The 23,770-nt window shown below is 39.2% G+C and overlaps 1 protein-coding gene across 4 annotated transcripts in view; it reads left to right on the forward strand.

The window, feature by feature from the left end:
• Window positions 1-23,770, forward strand: part of CSNK1G3 (casein kinase 1 gamma 3) — a 111,123-nt gene that overhangs the window by 65,821 nt on the left and 21,532 nt on the right. For 2 of the 4 annotated variants that reach the window (XM_054986500.1, XM_054986501.1), the window contains exons 4-11: window positions 214-283; window positions 7,546-7,694; window positions 8,738-8,972; window positions 10,270-10,355; window positions 10,454-10,538; window positions 12,112-12,260; window positions 12,753-12,848; window positions 15,043-15,138. In XM_054986500.1, coding sequence (XP_054842475.1) covers window positions 214-283; window positions 7,546-7,694; window positions 8,738-8,972; window positions 10,270-10,355; window positions 10,454-10,538; window positions 12,112-12,260; window positions 12,753-12,848; window positions 15,043-15,138 — 966 coding nt within the window. The remainder of the gene's footprint in view (window positions 1-213; window positions 284-7,545; window positions 7,695-8,737; window positions 8,973-10,269; window positions 10,356-10,453; window positions 10,539-12,111; window positions 12,261-12,752; window positions 12,849-15,042; window positions 15,139-23,770) is intronic. The other 2 variants (XM_054986502.1, XM_054986503.1) reach the window with 1 other exon arrangement.

The raw sequence follows: 23,770 nt of genomic DNA on the forward strand, positions 1-23,770 counted from the left end.
GACAGTAATGAGATAAACAAGTTCTAGTAAATTAAAATCCATGTCTGCTTTTATGGGAAGCAAAAATGAAGGTCGGTTTTACTGTCTAGTTCCACTCAAAGCTTTAATAAACACTAGTAAAATGACTTCTGTTTTTCTCATCAATTTCACATTCATGTAAGTGTTTCACAGACACCTTGGTTTTTTAAATCTGAATTTTTTTGGTTTCTTCAGGAGCCAATGAAGTCTAGGGCACCACAGCTGCACTTGGAATACAGATTCTACAAGCAATTAGGATCTGCAGGTTAGTATAATCTAGCAAGTTTGTAAACTGTTAAGAAAAGAATAGTAAATTGTATATTAGTATGTAATAAAATATAGTTTTATATGAAAATTGCCATTTACTTGGAATATTTGTGGGTTATGTCTCAAATGGATCTGTTTAATGGCCTGTTTAGTGGTTGCAACTTAGTAATGTCAGATGTATGATGTGTATAATTAGCACACTAGCCTTCAAACTGTTTCTGTCCCTCTCATGGTTCCACATCAGTGCTTACTTTGAAAGCATGTAGATCATGATGGGTAGCCATATTAGTATGTTTGTAGCAGTGGAAAAGAACAGTAGCAAATAGCAGCAGAAGATTCCAGTAGCACCTATAAGACTAACAAAATCTGTGGTACGGTATGAGCTTTCGTGAGTCACAGCTCACTTCAGATTAGGTCTCTGAAGAAGTGAACTGTGACTCAAGAGAGCTCATACTCAGCGATAAATTTGGTTAGTCTTGTAGGTGCTACTGTAACTCTTGCTCTTTTCTTCTTGAAAACATGTGTCCCTTATGATGTGACAAAGCAGCTTGCAAGGGTTAGCAACTCTTTTTCCTATGTCCCCTCCTCTAGGACATTTTGTGAAGGGACCAGTGGGCTATTACATCTTATGGCTGCAAGATAGCTTGCAATTTGGACTTAAGTGAATGGTATTAAGATTTGGTATAGAGATCAAAACTCTGAACAGTTTAAGTAGCTGGTGTTCAACAAATATGCTGCTCTTGAGGCCATTGAATAGAGCTGAGTAGACTGCCTTGTATGAGCATATTGTGTCTCTGTGAAACATCCTGGTGCATCCTGTAAGAAATTTAGTCAGTGCTGCTGTTGATATTTTTACTAACTTGTACTACTTCAGAAACAATGGGAAAGTGACAACAGGTTTGGCATACTGAAAGCCCAGAAAGAAGAAATGCAAGACATGCATTTCCTGTCTATCCATCTAGGTCATAGCACGTGGCATCTGTAATTAGTTTAAATTTAGAGATTAAGCCAAAATCCAGAGGAGAGGTTGAAAGCTAAAGGTGTGGTTTTTTTTCTGATTCCCGTTTAGATATGCTTAGCTGAATCTCCTGCCATTTGCTTTTTGTATTGTTTATAATTTCTGATGAGGAGTACAGCAGATGGTATGTTTAGATGCAATATAATTTAACCTGTTTCATTCAGAGTCAGCATTTAATCTCATGCAGTGGCATGTGTAGATGACAGGTTTGGACATCAGACGAAAATGGTCTTATAAATTATTGTTAAATAATGGTCAAGTGTTAAAGCATTAACTTTATTTAAAGCAACAAACAAGGTACCTTAAATCAATTATTTTGATACTTACGCTAATTATAAAGCCAAATTTATTAACTCTTGTAAAACGGGCAAGTTCCAGCAATCCACAGTAGGTGCTGGTGGATGTGGATCTGTCCCCACAGCAGTCCCTGGTACTAAGGATTAGTCTGCAAGCAAAGACTAATAGCGATGAAGATTGAGGACTGCACAGAAGAGGGAATGAAGTTACCATTCTTCTCTCTTTCATCTGCAGAAGGCACATGGCTTTTATTCCATGTGGCCCCCCTGACACCAGGAATCAACTTTTTTAGGGTGAGAAGAGATGACTGGGGATAGGGAATCATGTCAAAGATCCACAATCCTTGTGCCCTCAGACCACTGAGTCCAGCCAAATGAAGCTTACTTTCAAACATTGTGTTCAATTATTTTAACATAAATACAAACAATACACTGAATAGTTCTTTTCTTTGTTTTTATGTCATGGAACACCAGCAGTTAGCCTACTGTTTACAAAAAAAGAGTAATTAAAACAAGAATAGAGAAAAACAAGAATAGATCAAATAAAGAGATCCACAAGACTTGTGGGGGAGGGAAACCCATCTTTCCCACCCCCATGCTGGGCCAACCACTTGCTAGGCATCTCACTTCTCCCCTTTTCCTTCACCCACAAAGGGACTGAGTGGGAGGGAAATGCCCTTGGATGTCCTCCTCCCCATCTGCCTGCCCGTTGTCCTTCCTGGGCCCAGCTCCCTTACCTCCTTGGCCACTTGCCTGCCTTCTGCTCTGTTGCCTTAGTAGCAGTTTTGTTAGACAGGGGCTTCGAAGGTTATGTTTTGGAAGTTTTGATCTTCCCCCCCTTTTCAAGTTCCAGATTTTTCTGCAAACCTGGAGAATCCTGAAGGATTGGAGACAAATCTTCCTTCTATCAATGTGTTCCCAGTCCATGGATTTAAGTATCCACAGCTGGGACATACTGACTATTAGATACATTGATAAAAAAAATAAGGTGATTTGGAGATGCTTGCACTTGTAGCAGATGAGTAAAAGTAAATGTTCTCCTATCAGATCAGGCAAGCTTCTTATTGAGCAAGGCTAAAAAGCAAGCAGCCCTCACTCCTGCCCTTGCTTTCAAATAAATGACTCCATAACAAAATGCAAAAGTTAACCTGCCACACAGTGGAATTCTTGCCTTTATGGAATATTGGACCAATAGCTGACCATATTTGACTTGGCAGTAAATCAACATGCTAATCCAGGCCTCGGCAATTCCAGACGCTAGGTTGTCATTGCAATCTGAAGTTTGCTTATGACACCTAAAACTCTGGTAGCCTTCAGTAAAATCTGTTACAGTATTTAAAAGGTGGCAGGAAAAGGGGAGTTAAATTTTAAAAGGAATGTCTTGAAAAACTTCTAGCACAGAGGTAGTTTGTTGTTACAACGTAAGCTGTGCTGCAAACAAAACTTAGTGGCTGCTGGCTCTCTTTTGCCATTGTTGAGAACTTCTCTCTCCTAATGCAGTTGGGGGAAAGCTGAAGGCAGGCAGATAGGCGTGCTCGGTGGGGATGGACAAAGGTAACAGATTTTTCCCTCAAGGTTAGCAGTGAAGACTAGGGGTGTGCAGCAAAAAAAGATTTGGTTTTCCCGTTTGTAATTTACAAAGCGGGAAAAAGAGTCGGAAATAAGCAATTTCCGAAGTGGCAAGCCGCTTTGGAAATTTCTTCTTGGCCTGCTTCGAAATGCTCCGAAAAGATTCTCTGTCACCCCGGCATCAGGTCAGTGAGCGGGGACAGCCAGTTTAAACTAGCCCCCTGCTGCTGCCTCCTCTTCACCTGTTGCTAGGGAGACAAGGGAGTCTGTCTGTCTCCCTGGCATCGGGTCAGCGGTGCCACCTTTGCCCGCTGCTGATGGGGCCAGGGAACTCCCTGGCCCCGTCAGCAGCGGGCGAACGGAGCACCCAGCAGCAGGGTGCAGGCTTAAGCCTACCGCCCCACCCTTCTCTTCATTCAGTGCGAGAGGGGTGAGAGAATCTCCCCGTCCCTCTTGCATCAGGAGAGCGATGCCACTGTGCTTGCTGCATCTGGTGCCAGAGGGGCGAAAGAATCTCCCCATCCCTCTTGCCTTGGAGGAGCGGGCACCACCAGGCTGCTGCACCCAGTGTGAGACGGGCAGGGAGATTCCCTTTCCCCTCTTGCACCAGGTGCAGTAATCACACTGGCACCTGCTTGGGCGCAGTGGTGCCCCCAATGAGCAGCTGATTAGGAGGTTTAAATGCCCCTTTCCGTGCCGCTGCAGCGGCAGGGAAATGGGCATTTAAACTCCTTGACCCGAAGCTATACAAATAGCTTTGGGAATCTTTGATTTGCGGTTTCCGAAATGGACCCAGCATGCTGGGGCCGTTTCGGAAATCCCAAATCTTTGCTAACTGGGTCTGATTCGGGTATTTTTCCCGAATCGGAAACCCGAATCGCACATCCCTAGTGAGGACTGAGAAACCAGGACAGGAAAGGAAGAAACAGCTCTTTTCATTCTTCAAGTCAACTTTCATTAGGAACACAAATAACAGAGTGGATTGTGAATAATTTTATATTAAGGCTTGGTGTATTAATTATATACTAGTATTACGATCCAGATTTACTGACTCTGTTCACCCTTCCCCCCAAAGGACTCTATACATCTGTTGAGAAGAAGATAATTCTTGTGTATTTTTCTTCCTTTATTTCCATTCTAGTTACATAGCAGCCTAGCAATAGCAGTTGGCCTGCCTTACAATAATAGCTTAAATGAAAAAGACTTGAACCTGCAAAATACTGTAATATATGTCTTTTAGGTGCTGTGGCTATCCCAGTAGAACCCATTCGCTTATGCCCAGTTTACAGCTGTATCAAATGGTGTTTTTTTTTAAAATTAGACAGAAAGTCAGTGTACATGATATTTTACAAATCACAAGAAAGCAAGTTCCTGCTCTAAGGAGTTTCCAATCTAAAATTTGTGACAAGAAAGATGACAAAGAGAGGAGAGAGAAGATGATGGGGGCGGGGCTGGGGTTAAGTATGTGTTCATGCCAATAACCTGTACATGGCTGAAGGATGATGAGGAAGAAGCAACTCTGCACCTTATTCAGGAAGGCCAACTACAGTAAAGGACCTACTCTTCACAACAAACTGATGTTCTTGCCTTTTGGTGTAGGGCCTAACCTGCTGAATTTAGGGTTGCCCACTGGTGTGGATAAAAATGTCCTGTCTCTTTAGTAGAGGCTTAATTGTGGAAGTGAATTGTTGAAGGTTTTTGTGATGTGGAGGTAAATAACATCACCTGATAAATAATGTCCCATTAATCCTCTCTTAAAGGAACACAACATTTTTCTCCAGGCTAGTTGGCAACCCTGTTTATGACTTAGAGGAAAAATTAAACTTGCTTAATATGACAGAGAAAAAATGTATTTGGTGTGGATGAGCCTGGGCTCCTTAATTTTGGCTGGGTTCTAGGTTCAAGGAAAATTTGTCAAGGCCTATACGAATCCTAGAAAACAATGAGCCTGAGGAAACTGACAACATTCCTAGACAATGGTTTTTGGAGAGTTTTAAATTGTACATTACTGGAGTTTGAACCTTTGCAGGAAGGTGTTTCTGTGCATTGCATTTTTCACTGTATTTTTGACAGGTTCATCCCCTCCTCCCCACTTGTTTATAACTCATAGAAGCAGCTTAGGGAGTTAAATCTGACAGCAAACAAATTTGCATGTCAGACTATTTACCAAAAGCAGCTGAAGCCTATCTGTGACAACATGAATATTATCGTTCTATCCATTTGTATCTCATAGATGGATTTCAATTAAGTATATGGACTCAGTTACTGTTTGAGTTACTTGGAATTACAGGAGCATCTGGTCCACCAATCTGTTCCATGTGCAGAATATACTACCATGTTTTGTCTCTTCCACTCATGGTGGTAAAGCTAGAGTTTGGTCTTCTGCCAATTCCATTTCATATTAGCTAATAACAATTTTATGGACTTCTGGCCTAGGGCATGAGGTTTAGTCAGGAGGCTTACAGAAGAATCAGTCTCTTTGAGCTGATGTTACATTGTTTGGTTACAGTGAAAATTATCTTGGTTCTTACCGTATTTTAGTCTCAGAATCACACCAAATCCATTCTGATTTTGAGCAGGAGGTATCTATGTGGAATTCATGTGCTGAGGGGTTTTATGTCTGCTAGGCTTGTGATATCTAGTCTTCTTGAGATTCAGTAGATTGCGTTTAATGATATACCCAATTCCTTATTCTTTAGAATAAAGGTCATATACATTATGTGTGCTAAAATAATGTATTCTGTGACTGTATCTAAGCCAGAAGGAGATATTCTGTGTTCAAGGATGTCTGAGTATCCTGCTACTGGGATGGGTCAGAGGATGCTCGATAGTCCTGCTTTTAGAGTCCATGTCTGTCTCTCTCACATACACCTTTACCTGTGTGAGATTGCCTTCTTTTTCAGTCTGTGGCACAGGAATGGAGTTGTGGTTCTGGGTATTCATTTCACAGATATCTTCATTGGATCAGCATAACCTGCAGTTGCTTCAGTATAGGAGCTTTGGTAGTAATCCTGTCCACCTCCAGTTAGCATAACTTGATAGGATTACAGTGTAACCTAAAAATATTACTTAGATATTTTAAACCTTAAAGTAGGTTTTATGTGTAATGTATGACCATGCCATCATAACTATTTAATATTAAAAGCATTTAAAAAGAGCTTTTAGAAGGTCATGAAATGAGTAACAGTTGTTTCTGGTAAATCTTTAAAAATTGCTTAGTGAAAATTTCTGTGCTAGTTTAATGAACTGTAAGAAGTTGCATAGCTCCCTAAATCTGCCTCTGGCAAATGGAGTTTGTATTGGATCTTGCAGTGTGTTTGTATAGTCTTGGTACTTTTTGTTCTAAGTCCTATGGGAGTATTGAATTTCTGACCTTGGCTGCTTTAACAGCACTGATATTCATACACTAACAGAGATATGGAGAGATTTTGGTATCAATAGATTTATCAATAGATTTATAAGAACTTTAGAAGAATTTGTGCTGTCTAAAAACATTTCTCTGTAGCATTCTGTATCATGTAGTTTGGTGTTTCACCAAATTGCTTATGAGTCTGTACTTTTTCAGAGGCGCTGGTCCAAAACTTCCATTACATTTAAAAAGTGTATAAGGGTATGACAACTTTAAAAAGGGTCATTATGGGTATAATGACAACAACCAGCCATTTCCAGCATAAGACTGGATTGCTGCTCGGTACATTGTGAGTTGCTTACTTTTGTTTTCCATAAGTAAAAGTCATGGATTCTAGAAGTCTTGCATATCCTTTGTTTTGTTGTCACCAACTGAAATTGACCCCCGATTATAGATTTAAATACGCTAGTAATTCTGCTTGGTATTTTTAGATGTTTCAGTATTAATATACCAGTGCTTAGAATAACTGTACTTTGTTTCAGTATTGTAGAATAAAAACCATTAGCAGAGTAATGTGCTAGTTATATAAAGGTACCAAGTAGGATTTTATAAATCTCAGTATGTAGTTTCTCTTTGCATATTTTTGCAATCAAATTAGTGTATATAATTACCAACATATTAAAACAGTACAGCAGATTAAGCCACAATCTAAATCTACATATTTCTAAAATTACAGAATATTCTTGAGAATATGACCCCCCCCCCAACTTTAAAGTACCATATTTTATAGTTACTGTGAAAAGGAACAGAGAAATCTAAGAATTTTTTAGAATCAAAACTTTTCTGAAACTTGGCAGCATTTCTTACAGAAGAACCATTACTAGTGATAAAGCCTATGAAAATTGTCTTGCAAGATGGATGTAAACCTTAAATATGATATGTGAAATATAATATGTGGCATGGATTTTTATCTTAATCACATAATCTTAAAAGTGTTGAAGCTAAAGTTACTTTTCACTTTTTTCCAGATGGAATACCTCAGGTTTACTATTTTGGCCCTTGTGGCAAATACAATGCCATGGTGCTGGAACTACTGGGACCTAGTTTGGAAGATTTGTTTGACTTGTGTGATAGGACTTTTTCTCTGAAAACTGTTCTTATGATAGCCATACAGTTGGTAAGTAATAGTTCCCATTTTTTTTAATGGTCTTCAGTTCAAGAGTACTTGGAGATTCTTTAAGCATGTGCAAAAAAGAAATGATGTGTCATCACTTTTAATTCTTTTATGATCATTCTGCACTATATTTCTCTATTTTATGTTGCAAAGATACCTGAAGAAGAAAATGTTCATACTTTCATAAATTCAAATGCTGGACACATACAAGCAGAGCTTTTAGCAGAAAATTGAACTGTTGATGAATTGCCTTATTTTGTTTCAGTCAGTCAGAATTTAATCTGCTAATCCCTAATTCCCATACTGCCTTAAGTGGCTGTTGGCTAATAAGACCCATGAGTATTCTGCAAATATGCACTTAAATTGCTTAAGTGCAGAAACTAGTCGGGGGTAAAGAATAGAACTTTTGGAGAAGTCGCAGCTTAATAGCACAGGCAGACCTGTATAGATTTCTGAACAGAGCTCTTCCAGATTCAATATTCTGCTTTTCTATAAATCATGTTTAAAAAAGTGTGTTAGAATAATCAGTTATTGTTACATTGTACAGGGATTTTTGTAAGTGTATTCATTTATTTCATGTGGATTCCAAGTACATAATCTTTGTGGGCAAATTTCAATTGCATATTCTGTTTACTAGGTATATAATGTACTAAGGATTATACTCATGATAAATAGATAATTATTAGGTACGTGAGTTGATGGCATATAGTGACTGAGATAATGATCTGTGGTCTGTTAGGTTCCATATTCTAATTTCATCTGTCTCAAACTCACTTAATAGACAGTCTGTTGTCTCATAGCCGCCCCCCCCCCCCCAAATCTTTCAGGACAGTTGTATATGAAGATCTTAGAATACTTAGAGTGCTATATCAGTGTTAGGAATTATGACAATAATCTACACTCTTGTAACCTAAATCAGAGTGTTATGGTTTAATAAGAGAGAAACTTTCATTTTAATTTTAATTTCCTTCAAGACAAAAGATGCAGCATGACTTGATCTTTTTTACAACAGTCCTATTTATATCCCCCCCTTTTCTATTTAACAGATTTCTCGAATGGAATATGTTCATTCAAAGAATTTAATATACCGAGATGTAAAACCTGAAAACTTCTTAATAGGACGACCAGGAAACAAAACTCAACAAATAATTCATATTATAGATTTTGGTTTGGCAAAAGAATATATAGATCCAGAGACAAAAAAGCACATACCATACCGAGAACACAAAAGCCTTACAGGAACTGCTAGATACATGAGTATAAATACACATTTAGGAAAAGGTATGTGTTCAAACTTAGCAGCTTTGCTAGCTTTATGTGAACTGTACTGTGTTAAACACTGATCACTTCTGCAGACTATCATTTTTTATCATTGCAAACTATCATTTTTTATCATTGATTAGATATTCATCCCAGTAAGTGTTCAGCTATGAAACATTTTTACAAATGGCTGTTCATTCTCCGATGAAGAAATGAAATGTAGCTCCTCCTCTCTGAAGCAGGGTCAGCCGACTCTTTTGATCCCAGAGGGGAGGGGCTTGTTCCTGGTGTCTCTTTTTGGCCCTGCTGCTGAGCAGGACAGCTCTGACTGCACTCTTTACAGAGCGGTGATCCCAGCGACAGACAATAACAGGAGATTAGGGAAGAAGAATTGGAAACTGGCTCAAGGGAAGAGCGGGGTTGGTGGTCCCTCCCCTTCCTCTTCCCGAGTTGCTGGAAAAGTGGCGCGGAGCATCTGAGCCGATGACCTTAGGCGCTGCCTAGATCCATCTCCAGATAGTCATGCTGATTGGCCCTTTTTTGGACCTTTAGTGTACTGGTTGGACTTGGTGAAAGAGTAGGATTTGTTCTCACTTCGTGGTTTGGATTGCCAGTGTCCCTTGAACAGTCTTGTATTGCCAGTGTACAGGGATCACCTGGAGTCTCGAAAGGGCTGGAATCTCTTCCTGGATTTTCCTTCCCTCTTTTTTGATGGAAGAACAAACAACTTCACAAACAACTTTAAGATGACAGCATGCAGATCAGTTTTCTGCTTCTGTACGTGGCATTGGGCATCATCAATATACAAGTACACTCTGCTGCCCTCCAAGTACTGAAACTTCATTTTGCCTTTTGGATTCAACTCCTGTCTTTAAATCATGAAAAGAATACTAGATTTTCAAGATGATAGACAGGCTTGGTACTTTTTTGCATTCAGGAGAATGTAGGCAAAGTGTGTGGGAGGAGGAATATGCCCTGTGCTTTGAGAATCCTGCCCCTCTAATGCCTTCAGTCTCTAGTGTCTTGATTGAACTGGTATATTAATGGTTAGGCTTTTTTATAAGCTAGTTCAGTCATGTTACTGTATTTTAACATGTACTGCATGTACTGCATGTACTGTATTTTAAAAGAACATTTTCAAATCAGATGACTTCTGAAAATAGGTAAATGATACCTATTTTCTCTATTTCCTTTAAGTATTTTCTGGTATAACAATGCTATAGAAATAGAAAACATTCATGTGTAACTGAATTTTTTGTATATAATTGCTTACATTACTTTCGACTAAGTTATTAATATGTTAAATTTACCTTTTCAGAGCAAAGTAGAAGAGATGATTTGGAAGCTTTAGGTCATATGTTCATGTATTTTTTAAGAGGCAGCCTTCCATGGCAGGGTTTAAAGGTAACGTATTAAGTCTTTGAATCTTTCTTGTTTACTCAAATATTGTTACTTTATAAAGTGCTTCTGTAGCAGTCAATTTAATGTCTCTTCAACCGTAGGCAGATACATTGAAAGAACGGTACCAGAAAATTGGTGACACAAAAAGAGCAACTCCCATAGAAGTACTGTGTGAAAATTTTCCAGGTAAATCCATATTACTAAAGTACAGATTACATAGCACATTTCTAGTTTAAAATTAATCACTGAGTGATAGCCACTGTTTGCACTATCATTCTCATGCCTGCATGCTTCTCATCAGTACCATCTTGACTGAATTACCATTAAAATGTTAGTGGAAGAAAGATAGCATTTCTTCTTTTCCCACACATACTTTATCTTTGCCTGCTGTAAAAGAAAAGTTGCTAGTTGTCTGCCATGCTCAGTCACTTACAGTAACTCTGACTATGCAGGTGTGGCTGGTAGGCGCTGTATGGCAGTTGCGCATGGGAAGCCCTTCTGAATTAACTCAGTGATTGCTGAATGGGCTCTGTGATGGTTAGCTCCTGGTTGTCACCGCATTTGTGTATGTATTGTGACTGCACAGCTATGGGCTGCCTCTGATTTTATTTGTGAAGTAGCCCTGATGTGATGGGGGAGGAAGGAGAAAGAGGGAGAGCAGAGGGAAGGGCTCTGAGTAAAAGGCTTTCTGGACTGTCCTATTACCCCTGCACACTGGCTTCTACTTTTCTTCTGTTAAACCCAACCAGGGTGGATTTTTTTAATTTTAAACTGGATTTTTAAAATTTAAATCAGATTTTGTTTGATAAAATTCATTTTGAGGAACTGTCTATCTGAAGGTAGTTTTCGGTTTAAGATACATTATAGCCCAAATTTTTTTATCATGAAATAAAGATTAATTTTTAATTATGTATGACTATATATTCATGCAATATATAAACATGCTATAAATGAATTCCATTAATTCATTCATTAAGGACCAGAGGTTTCTTTGGGGTAACTTTTCTATCTAGAAGCTACCATCATAGATGCTTGGTTTTGCAGTTCTCAAAACTGTAAACTTGTGCCTGCAGAGATAACATGCCTCTTTTCAGCAAAAAAAAATGTTTTTAAATAAACAGAGTTGAGAAAGAGACCCCAATCTTATTGTTCCTCTGCAAATCTATGTACACAGAATCAACTTCTTCCTCCTTAAGTGTTAAGTGAAGAGCTTCTTAGCCAGGTTGTAAAGCAGGAATACTGAACTTGGTCTCTGTGAAATGACAGCTTTCTGTGTGTGATGTATTTTGTTACTGAAACAGTGTTATTTTGGAATTGGATACAGTGCTCAGACTGAACTGCGCAAAATAAACTTACGTGAATTTGTGTAAACAATTGTTTCTCCGCTACACAAATTTTGAAAGCAAGCATGGGGGGCTGGGGCTAAAATACTGGGGCCATGAAAGAGTGGAAGAGAGCAAATAAAGGTAAAGAAAAGGAGTGGGTTGAAGCAGAAAAGAATACCCTAGGCAGTAGACCCCAATGTTAAAATAAAGCAGTGTTCAACCAAGGTGTTTGTTTGTTTGTTTGTTTGTTTCTATTCCGCCCTCCCCACATCAGCAGGCTCAGGGCAGATTACATCATATAGACATTATACCTTTGCTTAGAGCTTCTCCTTAAATGTGTAAAAATACTTTCTCTTACATTAAACATGTAGTTTCCACTTTATATTTGTGTTTTTGCTAATGTTTGAAACTATGAACATTCCTTATTTCTCTAGAGGAAATGGCTACGTATCTTCGTTATGTGAGAAGACTAGATTTCTTTGAAAAACCAGACTATGACTACTTAAGAAAGCTGTTTACAGACTTATTCGATCGGAAGGGCTATATGTTTGATTATGAATATGACTGGATTGGTAAGCAGCTGGTGAGTACCACTAAAAAGGCACTTTTTAATAAAATGCTTCTGACAAAAGAATTAAGATGGCTTGCCTACAATATAAAACACATAGTAACCTTTGCATGCACACACACACACACACACACCGGCAAGACATTTCATAATGTTTAAAAAGGAAACGTTTTGAGAGGACAATTTGATGGTGTTTGTCTTATTGTGTTAGTAGAGATTCTGTTTATCTTTTTGAAAGACAGATTTACAAATAGGATCATGAGTTGATAGCTTCCTTGCCCATACATCTACCTATGCTAGCAATATGGGGACACTTTTTTTTTTACTGGCACGCCAGCTTTGAGTGATAATAATTATTTCTACCCATAGAATGCAAGATGAGCAGCTAGCTAAAGTTAATTCTCTAGCAACCTAAATATCCTTGCAGTTTCAAAATAAATATTAGCAGCTATTTGAAAAACTTACACTTTTATTTTATTAGTTATTTGCATACCATCTTTTTCCTAGCCTACTCCAGTAGGTTCAATCCATTCTGATCCTGCAGTATCTTCCAACAGAGAAGCACATCCACACAGAGATAAAATGCAACAGTCCAAAAATCAGGTATGTTGTCCCACAATAATGTGCCAAATAATTGATTTGCAGTACTCATGCTATCAGTTTTATAAAAGTATTTAGTTAACACTTTAGATGTTGGTGTAGGCATAATTTTTTTTTTAGAGTAAGATTTACAAAAAGCACTTATTTTAGAAAGAGAAAATGTAAATGTAAGTTATTAATACTTTAGAAAAAAATTTACTTTAGAAAAAATACTTTAGAAAAAACTTTAGAAAAGCCAGTTTGGTGTAGTGGTTAAGCGCGGGGGACTCTAATCTGGAGAGCCAGGTTTGTTTCCCCACTCCTCCACTTGAAGCCAGCTGGGTGACCTTGGGCTAGCCACAGTTCTCTGGACCTCTCTCAGCCCCACCCACCTCACAGGGTGCTTTGTTGTGGGGATAATAACGGCATACTTTGTAAACTGCTCTGAGTGGGCATTTAGTTGTCCTGAAGGGCAGTATATAAATCAAATATTATTACTATTACTACTATTATTATCATCATCATCATCATCATCATCAATCTTGGATCAGTGCAAACATAATGAAGGCATCCTAGTTAGAATTCAGGGATCTGGAGTGTCTTCGAAGTGAATTTCTCCCACCTGTTTAAACCAGGAGCAAACATTATATTAGCACTAATCCTAACTCTAGTTATTTTATTTATTGATTTAAGTTAGGGCTTATGTCCCTTCATTCTAAAGCAGGATTTCAACTTGATTTAGAGGGAGTGCTGGCTAGTCTTCAGGGGTCATTGTTGGTGCTGATGCAGTGATAAACCATAATTAAAGCAGGTAGGAGGAATTCCACTTTGTGGATTGTAGAAAAACAGTATATAAATTAATTGTTGAACTTTTCTGATGAATTTCTCCAGACTGTGATCTATGGACTTTTTAAAGAAGACCCAAATGGGGAAAAAGCTATATTTTTGTGTATTTTTCATAGTTAGCTGTCTTTTTTTTTTAGTAAGAACTTTGGAAATCAAGTTAAGCACATATGGAAATCGTTTCAGTTCAACGACAATAATTATGGGATTGCATTTAGTGATAAAGATTCCCATGATAACAAAGAACCTATAGTTTTGTAAATGTTCTTACAGTAATTTAAATTGTTATAAAGTGTCATTTTATTTTTTTAATGTTTGTCACCTTGAGGACCCTATTTGGGTAGAAAGATGGCATACAAATGTTTTAAATATATAAAATACATAAATAATAATTTGAATGTGCATTGAACATAGTCTGTAATTCATGTATATCCTGCTTTTATAGAGATGATCAAACAGTTTGTTATGAAAAGTTCTTAGATGATTTTACAGTAAGATCTGAAAAAACCCTCATAGTATTTGAAATATTGGGAGTCTAACTTGCCCTCACTAACTAGTACTTTTCATGGTCAGGATGGTGGGAGCAGCCTTGCTGTCTGCGAGAAGCTTAATAATAGTGATGGTCAGCTAGAACTTTTCAGGTTGAAATGATGGGAGGAACATGGTCCAACTGAGGCATTGTTAAATAGCCAGTGCTAAAATTAGGTATGACTTGTCAAGTTTGTGCAGCCTCCTGTAGGATTCAGTGAAAGGAGAAAAAAAATTATGTTAGTCTTCGCTCATGTAAGAATTATTCTTTTGCACTTAAATTCTATTTTGAAACATTTTACTTTCTTTAAATTTCATATGCAAAAAGGTACATTAACATTTTCACTAATTAAAGTGTGAACTTAATATGATGAAGTTTATTACTAGATTCATAATTTTCTGATTTTTTAGTATTTAATAATAACAACAGTGAAAGTCTGTACTGATTTAGTGTCAATGTTATGAAAGTACTGAAGCTCTCAAAATTTAGGTGGAAATCGTTCAAATAAGCTTTCATCTGTTTCTTTGTGTCTGGTGATACTAAGCTGTTGTTCATTAAAATGAAAGCTTATCCCATCCAAAGGGCTACCCCAGATATTCCTGCCCTGCATGGGATTTCATGTTTGAAGTTTTTGTTTAGTAATTTCAATTACAGTTATGGTTAAAAACTTTAAACATGTGTCTTTCTGCATTTTGATGCTGTAATGCTCTGTGTGCGTAAGTGCCTACATGTGTTCCTGTGATTATTATGTAGAATACAATTAATTAGCAGCATGATGTGTTTAATATTTTCTGGGTTCTTATTCCTCGTCTTCCATGCATGCTTAATGTATCATATAACTCACAGTCGACAGACCACAGGGCAGCTTGGGACCCCCATCAGGCCAACCCCCACCACTTGAGAGCTCACCTAGCAGCTGACAGACATGGTGGCTCGGTACAGGTATTTTCTGTTCTTTGCATGACTATTTCCTCATCTTGATCTCCTTGGCAAAACATGGCACGTGTCTAGTTTTCTTTTGATAACCCTAACTATGACTGCTACCACATTCCCTTGATTATAATAGCCATACTGAAAAATCATGCAGAAGCTGACTATTCTATTTCTGCAAATGCTTGTGGAAGATTAGCCATCTGTTTTTTTAAAGAGAGCTTATTTTTTGGGTCTTCAGGTCTACTACCCCTATATAGTACCTGAAAAATACTGTGCTCCTGGAACTTGCTTATTTTAAAAAAAAATATGCGAAAGGCTCGTGTTACTGGTATTTCTGCTTCTGAAACTACAATGTAGTCAGACTCAGGAATGGGAAAAACAGTAGAAAGCTGCTTATCTAATGCATGTGCAGTTGCCTCCCCGCCCCCCATTCAAATGACCAGGTCTTGTAGTGCTGGTCCTTATTAAGCAGTCAGAAAGGGTTGTAGCCTGGCAGACTTCATACAGCCCGTAAAACCCACAACAACCAGACTTCATATTCTACCTCTCCATAGTAAGATAATGTGAACTGTAAGAACCGAAAGCACCAGCAAAATGTGGCATGTGCGGTACGGTATCATCATGCATATATAGTCACAGATTTTGCAGCAAGACTGCCACCTCTCATGCTGTGGTCTTCACAGGGAGATCTATGGCCACACAAATCTATTTCTTGTTGGACAGCTCTTACTGAACTGGAGTGAATGGCTATTAAAAGCAGATCTATATTTCAACCTACTTCTATTTTATTTTCAAGTTAACTTATTTTTCTCTTTGGGAAAGATGACCCCCATAAAGGGGAAAGGTTACATTGATTTGTTGATGAGGAAATTAGTATATCTTTACTGATAATTTCAGAGTGATTACCAGGCGCCTTGAAAATCTAACGTATGGACGCTAATCACAAGGTTCCTTCAGCATTTTAAATAGGCCCCAGTCTCCTCTGAACAATTGAGTAGCAGAGTCAAGGCTCTGTTTAGAAATCTGGGAAGCTGTCTGTAACTGAGTAAACCTTTCCCAGCCCCACACTAATGTAAAGATGTGGGTAGGCTCCTGCTGCTTCATCAGTGACCATATTGTCTCACTGATTGATTCATATTTCTAAGACTCTAGCTTATAGTATATTCCAACTATTCTTTGTTAATAGCTGTCCAAAATAATTGAGGGTCTCCCTTGGAAATTTTTGAACAGTTCTATAGTGATAAATTGTCATAATCAAGGTGCGCTAAAGTTTGCTGTTGTCACCTGTACTACACAACAACAAAAACAATCTGTTCCCTATACTGTGGGTCACATTGAAAGGAGAAGGTGCTAAAGACACGTTACAATTTTCTTTACCTGAGTGATTCATGTAAAAAACAAAAGCACAGTGTAACTGTGAAATACACTATGGGCATATTTTTTCTGATATTAATATATCAGTGAGGCAGGATTGATCTCCATGTGGGAGGACATTGCATAACAAAGTCCTTATTTTTGCTATTAATAATAGTGGTAAAAGTATCTACTCTCTTTCCACAGCAGTAAAAATAAAATTATGAATAACAAAACTGCCATTCCAGTATATTTGAGGGTTGTTGTGGATTTTCCGGGCTGTGTAGCCGTGGTCTTGGCATTGTAGTTCCTGACGTTTCGCCAGCAGCTGTGGCTGGCATCTTCAGAGGTGTAGCACCAAAAGACAGAGATCTCTCAGTGTCACAGTGTGGAAAAGATGTTGGCAGGTCATTTACATCTGCTCAGGAGGGGTGGGGTTGGGCTGAGTCATCCTGTAAGTTTTTCCCAGGGTGTGGAATGCTAATGGAGGGAGGCTTCACTGTATCCTGAGGAGGTTCTTTTGCATCTGGATTGGTGGTTGATGTGCTAATCTTCTCTGCAGGGCTATTGTCGGGTATAGAGTGTTTAGTTAGCCTGGTGTTTTTCAGGACTGGAAACCATGCTCTATTCATTCTTAAAGTTTCTTCTTTCCTGTTGAAATTGTGCTTATGCTTATGAATTTCAATGGCTTCCCTGTGCAGTCTGACAAAGTAGTTGGAAGTGTTGTCAAGTATTTTAGTGTCCTGGAATAGGATACTGTGTCCTGTTTGAGTTAGGCTATGTTCAGCCACTGCTGATTTTTCAGAATGGCCAAGTCTGCAGTGCCTTTCATGTTCTTTTATTCTTGTCTGGATGCTACGCTTTGTGGTCCCGATGTAAACTTGTCCACAGCTGCAGGGTATACGGTATACTCCTGCAGAGGTGAGGGGGTCTCTACTGTCTTTTGCTGATGGTAGCATCTGTTGTATTTTTCTGGTGGGTCAGAAAACTGCTTGTAGGTTGTGCTTTTTCATAAGCTTTCCCATCTGATCCGTGATTCCTTTGATATATGGCAAAAACGCTTTTCCTGTAGGAGACTGTTTTTCCTTAGTTGTTCGATTTATCCTGGGTTTAATTGCTCTTCTGATTTCATTTCTGGAGTAGCCATTTGCCTGAAGTGTGTGGTTTAGATGATTAATTTCCTCATTGAGAAAGTGCGGCTCACATATCGGTCTTGCACGGTCTACTAATGTTTTCATTATGCCTCTTTTCTGTCATGGGTGGTGATTGGAGTTTTTGTGTAAGTAACGGTCCGTGTGAGTTGGTTTCCTGTAGACCTTGTGACCTAACTGAAAGTTTGCTTTGCAGATGACCAAGGTATCTAGAAATGGAAGTTTACCCTCGGTTTCTTTCTCCATGGTGAATTGTACCAGAAAAATACAACAGATGCTACGTTCAGCAAAAGACAGTAGAGACCCCCTCACCTCTGCAGGAGTATACCATATACCCTGCAGCTGTGGACAAGTTTACATCGGGACCACAAAGCGTAGCATCCAGACAAGAATAAAAGAACATGAAAGGCACTGCAGACTTGGCCATCCTGAAAAATCAGCAGTGGCTGAACATAGCCTAACTCAAACAGGACACAGTATCCTATTCCAGGACACTAAAATACTTGACAACACTTCCAACTACTTACTGCACAGGGAAGCCATTGAAATTCATAAGCATAAGCACAATTTCAACAGGAAAGAAGAGACTTTAAGAATGAATAGAGCATGGTTTCCAGTCCTGAAAAACACCAGGCTAACTAAACACTCTATACCCGACAATAGCCCTGCAGAGAAGATTAGCACATCAACCACCAATCCAGATGCAAAAGAACCTCCTCAGGATACAGTGAAGCCTCCCTCCATTAGCATTCCACACCCTGGAAAACTCTTACAGGATGACTCAGCCCAACCCCACCCCTCCTGAGTAGATATAAATGACCTGCCAACATCTTTTCCACACTGTGACACTGAGAGATCTCTGTCTTTTGGTGCTACACCTCTGAAGATGCCAGCCACAGCTGCTGGCGAAACGTCAGGAACTACAATGCCAAGACCACGGCTATACAGCCCGGAAAATCCACAACAACCATCGTTCTCCGGCCGTGAAAGCCTTCGACAATATATCCAGTATATTTGATTTGTAGGAGGAACTCGTTGCTTTTATTCATTGAGCTCCATTAAATGGCAGGATTTGTGCCTTATTTTCTGTGACAAAGATCCAGAAGTTGAGCTAGTGTTGTCATACTGACTAGTAGATAAGTTGGCTCTTTCACTAGCAGCTAACATATCCATGACCATCTTTAACTGAAAAAGAACAACTTGCAAATTACTGCTATTGACAAGGCTACAGTATCATCTAGAAGCTTTTTTGAACTAAAATGGTGTGACAGAGATCTTGGTGCAAATAATTTGTATTCAGAGTTAAACTCTGGTTAGAGATGTGCTTACAGAGTAGCTCAGTAGTTGGCCATGCGAGTTTGGTTTAGGTGTAAGAGCTGCTTTAATTGAAAGTGTATGATCCGTAGACTTTATAGTATGTGGTGTGGCAATTAACCTGATTATTATGCTTTGAATGATTGATTTGTGTGATTTCTTTAGAAATATTCTGTGCCTTTCTGTCCATAATTAAGAAAAATCAAATACCCACTATTTGTTCCAAAATATACAGTGAATGTCTCATTCTCTGCAGAAAGCCTAGGTTCCTGTATCTTACCTATGAACCTGTATCTTACCTATTCAGAATTTAGTGTGTACCCAGAGTTTCCTTTACTTAATTCATCACCTTGATTCCAAGCTCAGTTCTTCAGTTGTCAAGACATTTTAAATAGGCAAGATTAATTGTAGTTTCAAAACTGGGTTTCTATGAGAATTTATAAAGAAAATGCCCCATAAGATTACCCAGTGATGTATTTTCAGCCATGTACTCACTAAGCTGCCTGACATTTTTGGCTGCAACTACTGGAAATCTTACTGTAGGCTCTTCTACAATCGTGCCAAGAAATAAGCCCGTAATCTTAAACCTTCTTTGGATTTACTAACTATGGATTGGCACAAGCCATCCACGCGTTCAGTTAAATCATCATGATATTTTTCTGGTGCTTGGAAATAAAAGCTAGAAATAGCTCATTGTAGAGCCAAAAAAAGTTCAGTTGCTTATGCAGTCATGTTTACACTTCTATGCATGACCATGTTTAGGTGGCAGTTAAACAAGTCCTGGCAGAGGGAGGTCCCTGTGGTGACACTAATCTAGCTGCATGCTGGTACGCCTAAATCATTTTCACACAGACTAAGCATTCTTAGGTCTGACCATGTATTATTTTTCAACTATTAATGCAACATCTGGGATGAGCTCTTTTCTTTTTTCTCCCCAAATATGCATGTCCATAGTTGTCAAGAATTATTAATGGCATTAGTAAACCTTAATATTTAAATGGAAGTATTTGGTTTGCGCCTGATTTTACACAGATTTTTGGTAAAATAAGACCAGCAATTTATTTAGTTAATATGTTAATTGAATCTGTACTTATACTGGAAACTTCCATTCTGCCTACTTAGTCTGCTGCTGCTCTTAGTCTACAGATTACCTAAAGAATTGCCAGTAGATTTGCATCCTGATTTGTGCTGCTGCTTTATCTTGCATCATCACGGGCAAAGATGTATGCAATGCTATTTTCAGTTAAAATACAGCACAAGTAATTCTGTTCCACATTATATCAATAATTTGAATGGTCCCATGTAATCCTATACTTTATTTTGATCACACAACAAATGCTGTTTTGTTTTTTAAGGATACTGCGCAAGAAGCTGTAGGTAACTCCATTCAGATAATCTTGTGTAGAACACATGAGTCTTAACATTGCTAGCTACTAACCAAGAAGAGGGATGGGGGTAGAGGGACCATGTTCCAGCACCAAAACATTGGGATTGAGATCCTGTGTTATGCTGCTGTGGCACATTCAAATATGGACACTGAGCATTTTAAATTTAACCTAATATAAACAGTTACAAAGAGTTGTATCCTGTTCTGTTATTTTGTTTAAGAATTCTTGCTCTTGTTAGGTTTTAGAAATTCTCAGTGATAAGAGGAAAGTTCATTCTTGGAAATTGTTGGACAGTGTGTACTCTTTTTTGAAAAATACCTCTCCTGCATAGAGGATAATAGCCTGCATTAAGTTTAGAGGTTATAAAGTCACTGAAAGCATCTTAGCATCTTACAATGGAAATCTTAGTTTCACAGAATCAAACTAATTTTCTTTTCTTATCTGTCTAATTTCAGTAGATACAAGGGGGTTGGCAATTAAGCGTGGCGTTCAATTGGTAGTAATTTTTTTAAAAGTAATATCTCAAACATTTGCCCATGGTGCTTTGGAGCCCTTGCCCTTTGTATGATGTATTTTCATCTTCAGTTTAAAAATAAAACCAAGTTGTAGACAGAAACTGGCAGATTTAGCTAAGAATGTTCCTCTTACCAGTATAAAACATTTTTAAAAGCTCTTTGACTATACATTTTCTCTGTAGTTTCTGAAAACAACATACCGTTCATTGTTGGTGTTTCATTAGCTAGCCTCCTACATCCCTGGTTCTACAAAAGTGTGTCTTATTTCCTGAAAATGTCAGCTGAATAGCACTGATGAATTATCTCTTTCACAGTGCTTACATTACAGTAACTCGAAACACTTATAAAAGGTCTTTTTAAATTGTGTTACGGATTTTTTTTAATACAGAAAATTATCTACAAGTTTTATTGCTTATTGTAGGAGGTTGGTTTCACTTGGTGTTTAGGCTTCCCAACTTTTTTTCCTAAACAATAATATAATAGACAAGCTGTTGCTTATCTCCAGCCACTTGGTTAGTTCTGCTTTTTAGGATAACTCATATTTGCTAAAGTGGTTTGTTGGATTCATTGGTATGGGAGCTACATAGACATAACCATATGCAAAATCTTTCTTTTGATACTCTTTGAATATGTAAATAAAATATGATAACATGCAAGAATATTGTACTGCAGTTCCCAAGTTCTAGAGTTCAGTTCAGACATTCCATGAAATTGCGGTTTAATAAACTGTGGTTAGTGTGATTGTCTGAAAGGAGACCATTCCACTAACTATGGCTACTTAAGGACTGTCAAATTAAAATGTGAAACCATGGTTTGATGTTAGTTTATTAACTATAGTTCATCTACGGTCTTCCTGTGCAGTCCCACATGGGACTGCGCATACACAGGCCTGCCGATTCCGGAGGTTTTTATAGCTCAGAACCACTAGGGGGTACCCTTGCCTCTCAGCACGCATGCTGAAAATGGCCTCTAAGAGGCAGGGTGCCCCTGGCATACCCTCAGTGCCTCTTTTGCCACTGACTTGAGAGGTTCTGGCTTGCTTCTACTTCTTACAGTAAAAGACGTCTTACCTGTAAGCATGTTGGAGAAAGCTTTGTTTAAACGGTGCATTTTGTGTGACCGGAAAATGACTAGATCTGATGGCCACTCTAACTACCTGTATTGTTTGGTGGAGACCCACAACACACAGGCTTGTAAACACTGCCGCACCCTCACCCCAAAGGCCAGAGCAGAATGGGCGGGTAGACTGCAAGCCTTTTTGTGGCAGCGTGCCATGGCGGTGACCAATCCTCCGGCACCAGCAAAATCTTCTGCCTCGTCAGGATCGTCTACCTTGCTTGGGACCAGGCCCGCTGGAGCTAAGGCACCTCGCTCCCGCTCTTCCCCGGTCCATACCGAGTCCCAACCACCTTTGGATATGGCTACTGCGGTGCGGAGTGCCTCACAACCAACTACACTTACCTCATCGGATCCAGCTCTTTGGGACTTGAGACCTTCCGGCAGCAAAATACCATCAGAAGCGCCTGTGGCCTCATCTCGCTCTCCGTACACTAGACGAGATGGTTCAGTAACTTCGGGGATGTCAGAACCGAGGACCCCTCGGAGTGGAACAACTTCAGGCCGTCAATCACCTTGGAGCTGACATAGTGCCTCATCGGCTCGGAATCCTTTGGATCCAGCAGTACCATCGGAACCATCCGGAACCAGTCTGGAGAAGAAGAAAATGAAACATCAAAACTCCAAACGTGACAAACAGGTTCTAGAGAGTGTTCTCTCTCCTCAACCCCCTGTGGAGCATTGGGATGAAACCGGATCCGATCCTCCCAGAAAGAAACATCGAGGGTTGGGTGATCATTTATCACCTCGGAGCACTCCCCAATCCAAAGGTGCGATGGAAGGAGATGTGATCTTAATAGAAAAGCCTCCCACACCATCTGGGAGAGCTAAATCACCTTTTCATGGTTCCTGGTTCTCACATTGGTCCCATGAAAGAGGACGTTCTGGACATAGAGGGAGCCCGTATTCTCATGAAGGGGACAGCCCTTATTCAGAGCGTCACCATCCCCTATATGACCCTGTTCCACACCGGTACTACAGAGAGAGCTCTTACTACTCCGATCGCAGGACCAGAGATTGTTCCAGGTCCCCATTGGTCCGAGCTTATTCTTACCTAGGCTCCAGGCGGACCTCGAGACTGTCGGATGTGGACCATGATGAAGATGTCCATTATCCAAAGTCCTATGATTCCCCACCATCAGACTCACCCGACAGTGTGATCGGACCATCAGAAGAGGCATCCCCTACGGATGATTTCCATGCATACAATGAGCTCCTTCAACGAATGGCGAAGGCTCTTGACATCGACGTGGCTTCCACAGAACCACGGTCCAAAGACAAGTTATTGAAACACATTTATTCTGTATCAACACCAGCAGTTGCCTTCCCTGTTATTGAAGGTTTTGTCAAGCTCCTGACTGGATTAAACCTAAAACCAGCTTCCACTCCTGCTACAAACAAGAAAGTAGAGAATCTCTACAGAGTGAAGGATGACTTATGTCCGTCCTTGTCTCTGCATCCCCTGCCGTCCTCCTTAGTAACTGAAGACATGCAAGCTAAGCCAAAACAAGGATCCCTGTCAGTTCCTTCCGATAAAGAAAGCAGGAAAATCGATTCTATGGGGAGAAAAAATTATACTTCAGCAGCCTTTGGTATTAAAATTGTCAGTTACACTGCAATGATGACTGCCTATCAACTGCTGCTTTGGAATAAGGTTGCCACTTTTATTCCACAGTTACCTGAGGACCAGAAGATTTTTCTTTGAGTTATTCAGGAAGAAGCGGTCTGCCACCAGATTAATGTGGGCAGAAATATGGCGGATAGGTCCCTACTCTCAGCTGTCATTATCCACAGATTCGCATGG

Source organism: Eublepharis macularius, chromosome 8 (assembly GCF_028583425.1).
Source record: "Eublepharis macularius isolate TG4126 chromosome 8, MPM_Emac_v1.0, whole genome shotgun sequence".
Classification (NCBI taxonomy): Eukaryota; Metazoa; Chordata; class Lepidosauria; order Squamata; family Eublepharidae; genus Eublepharis; species Eublepharis macularius.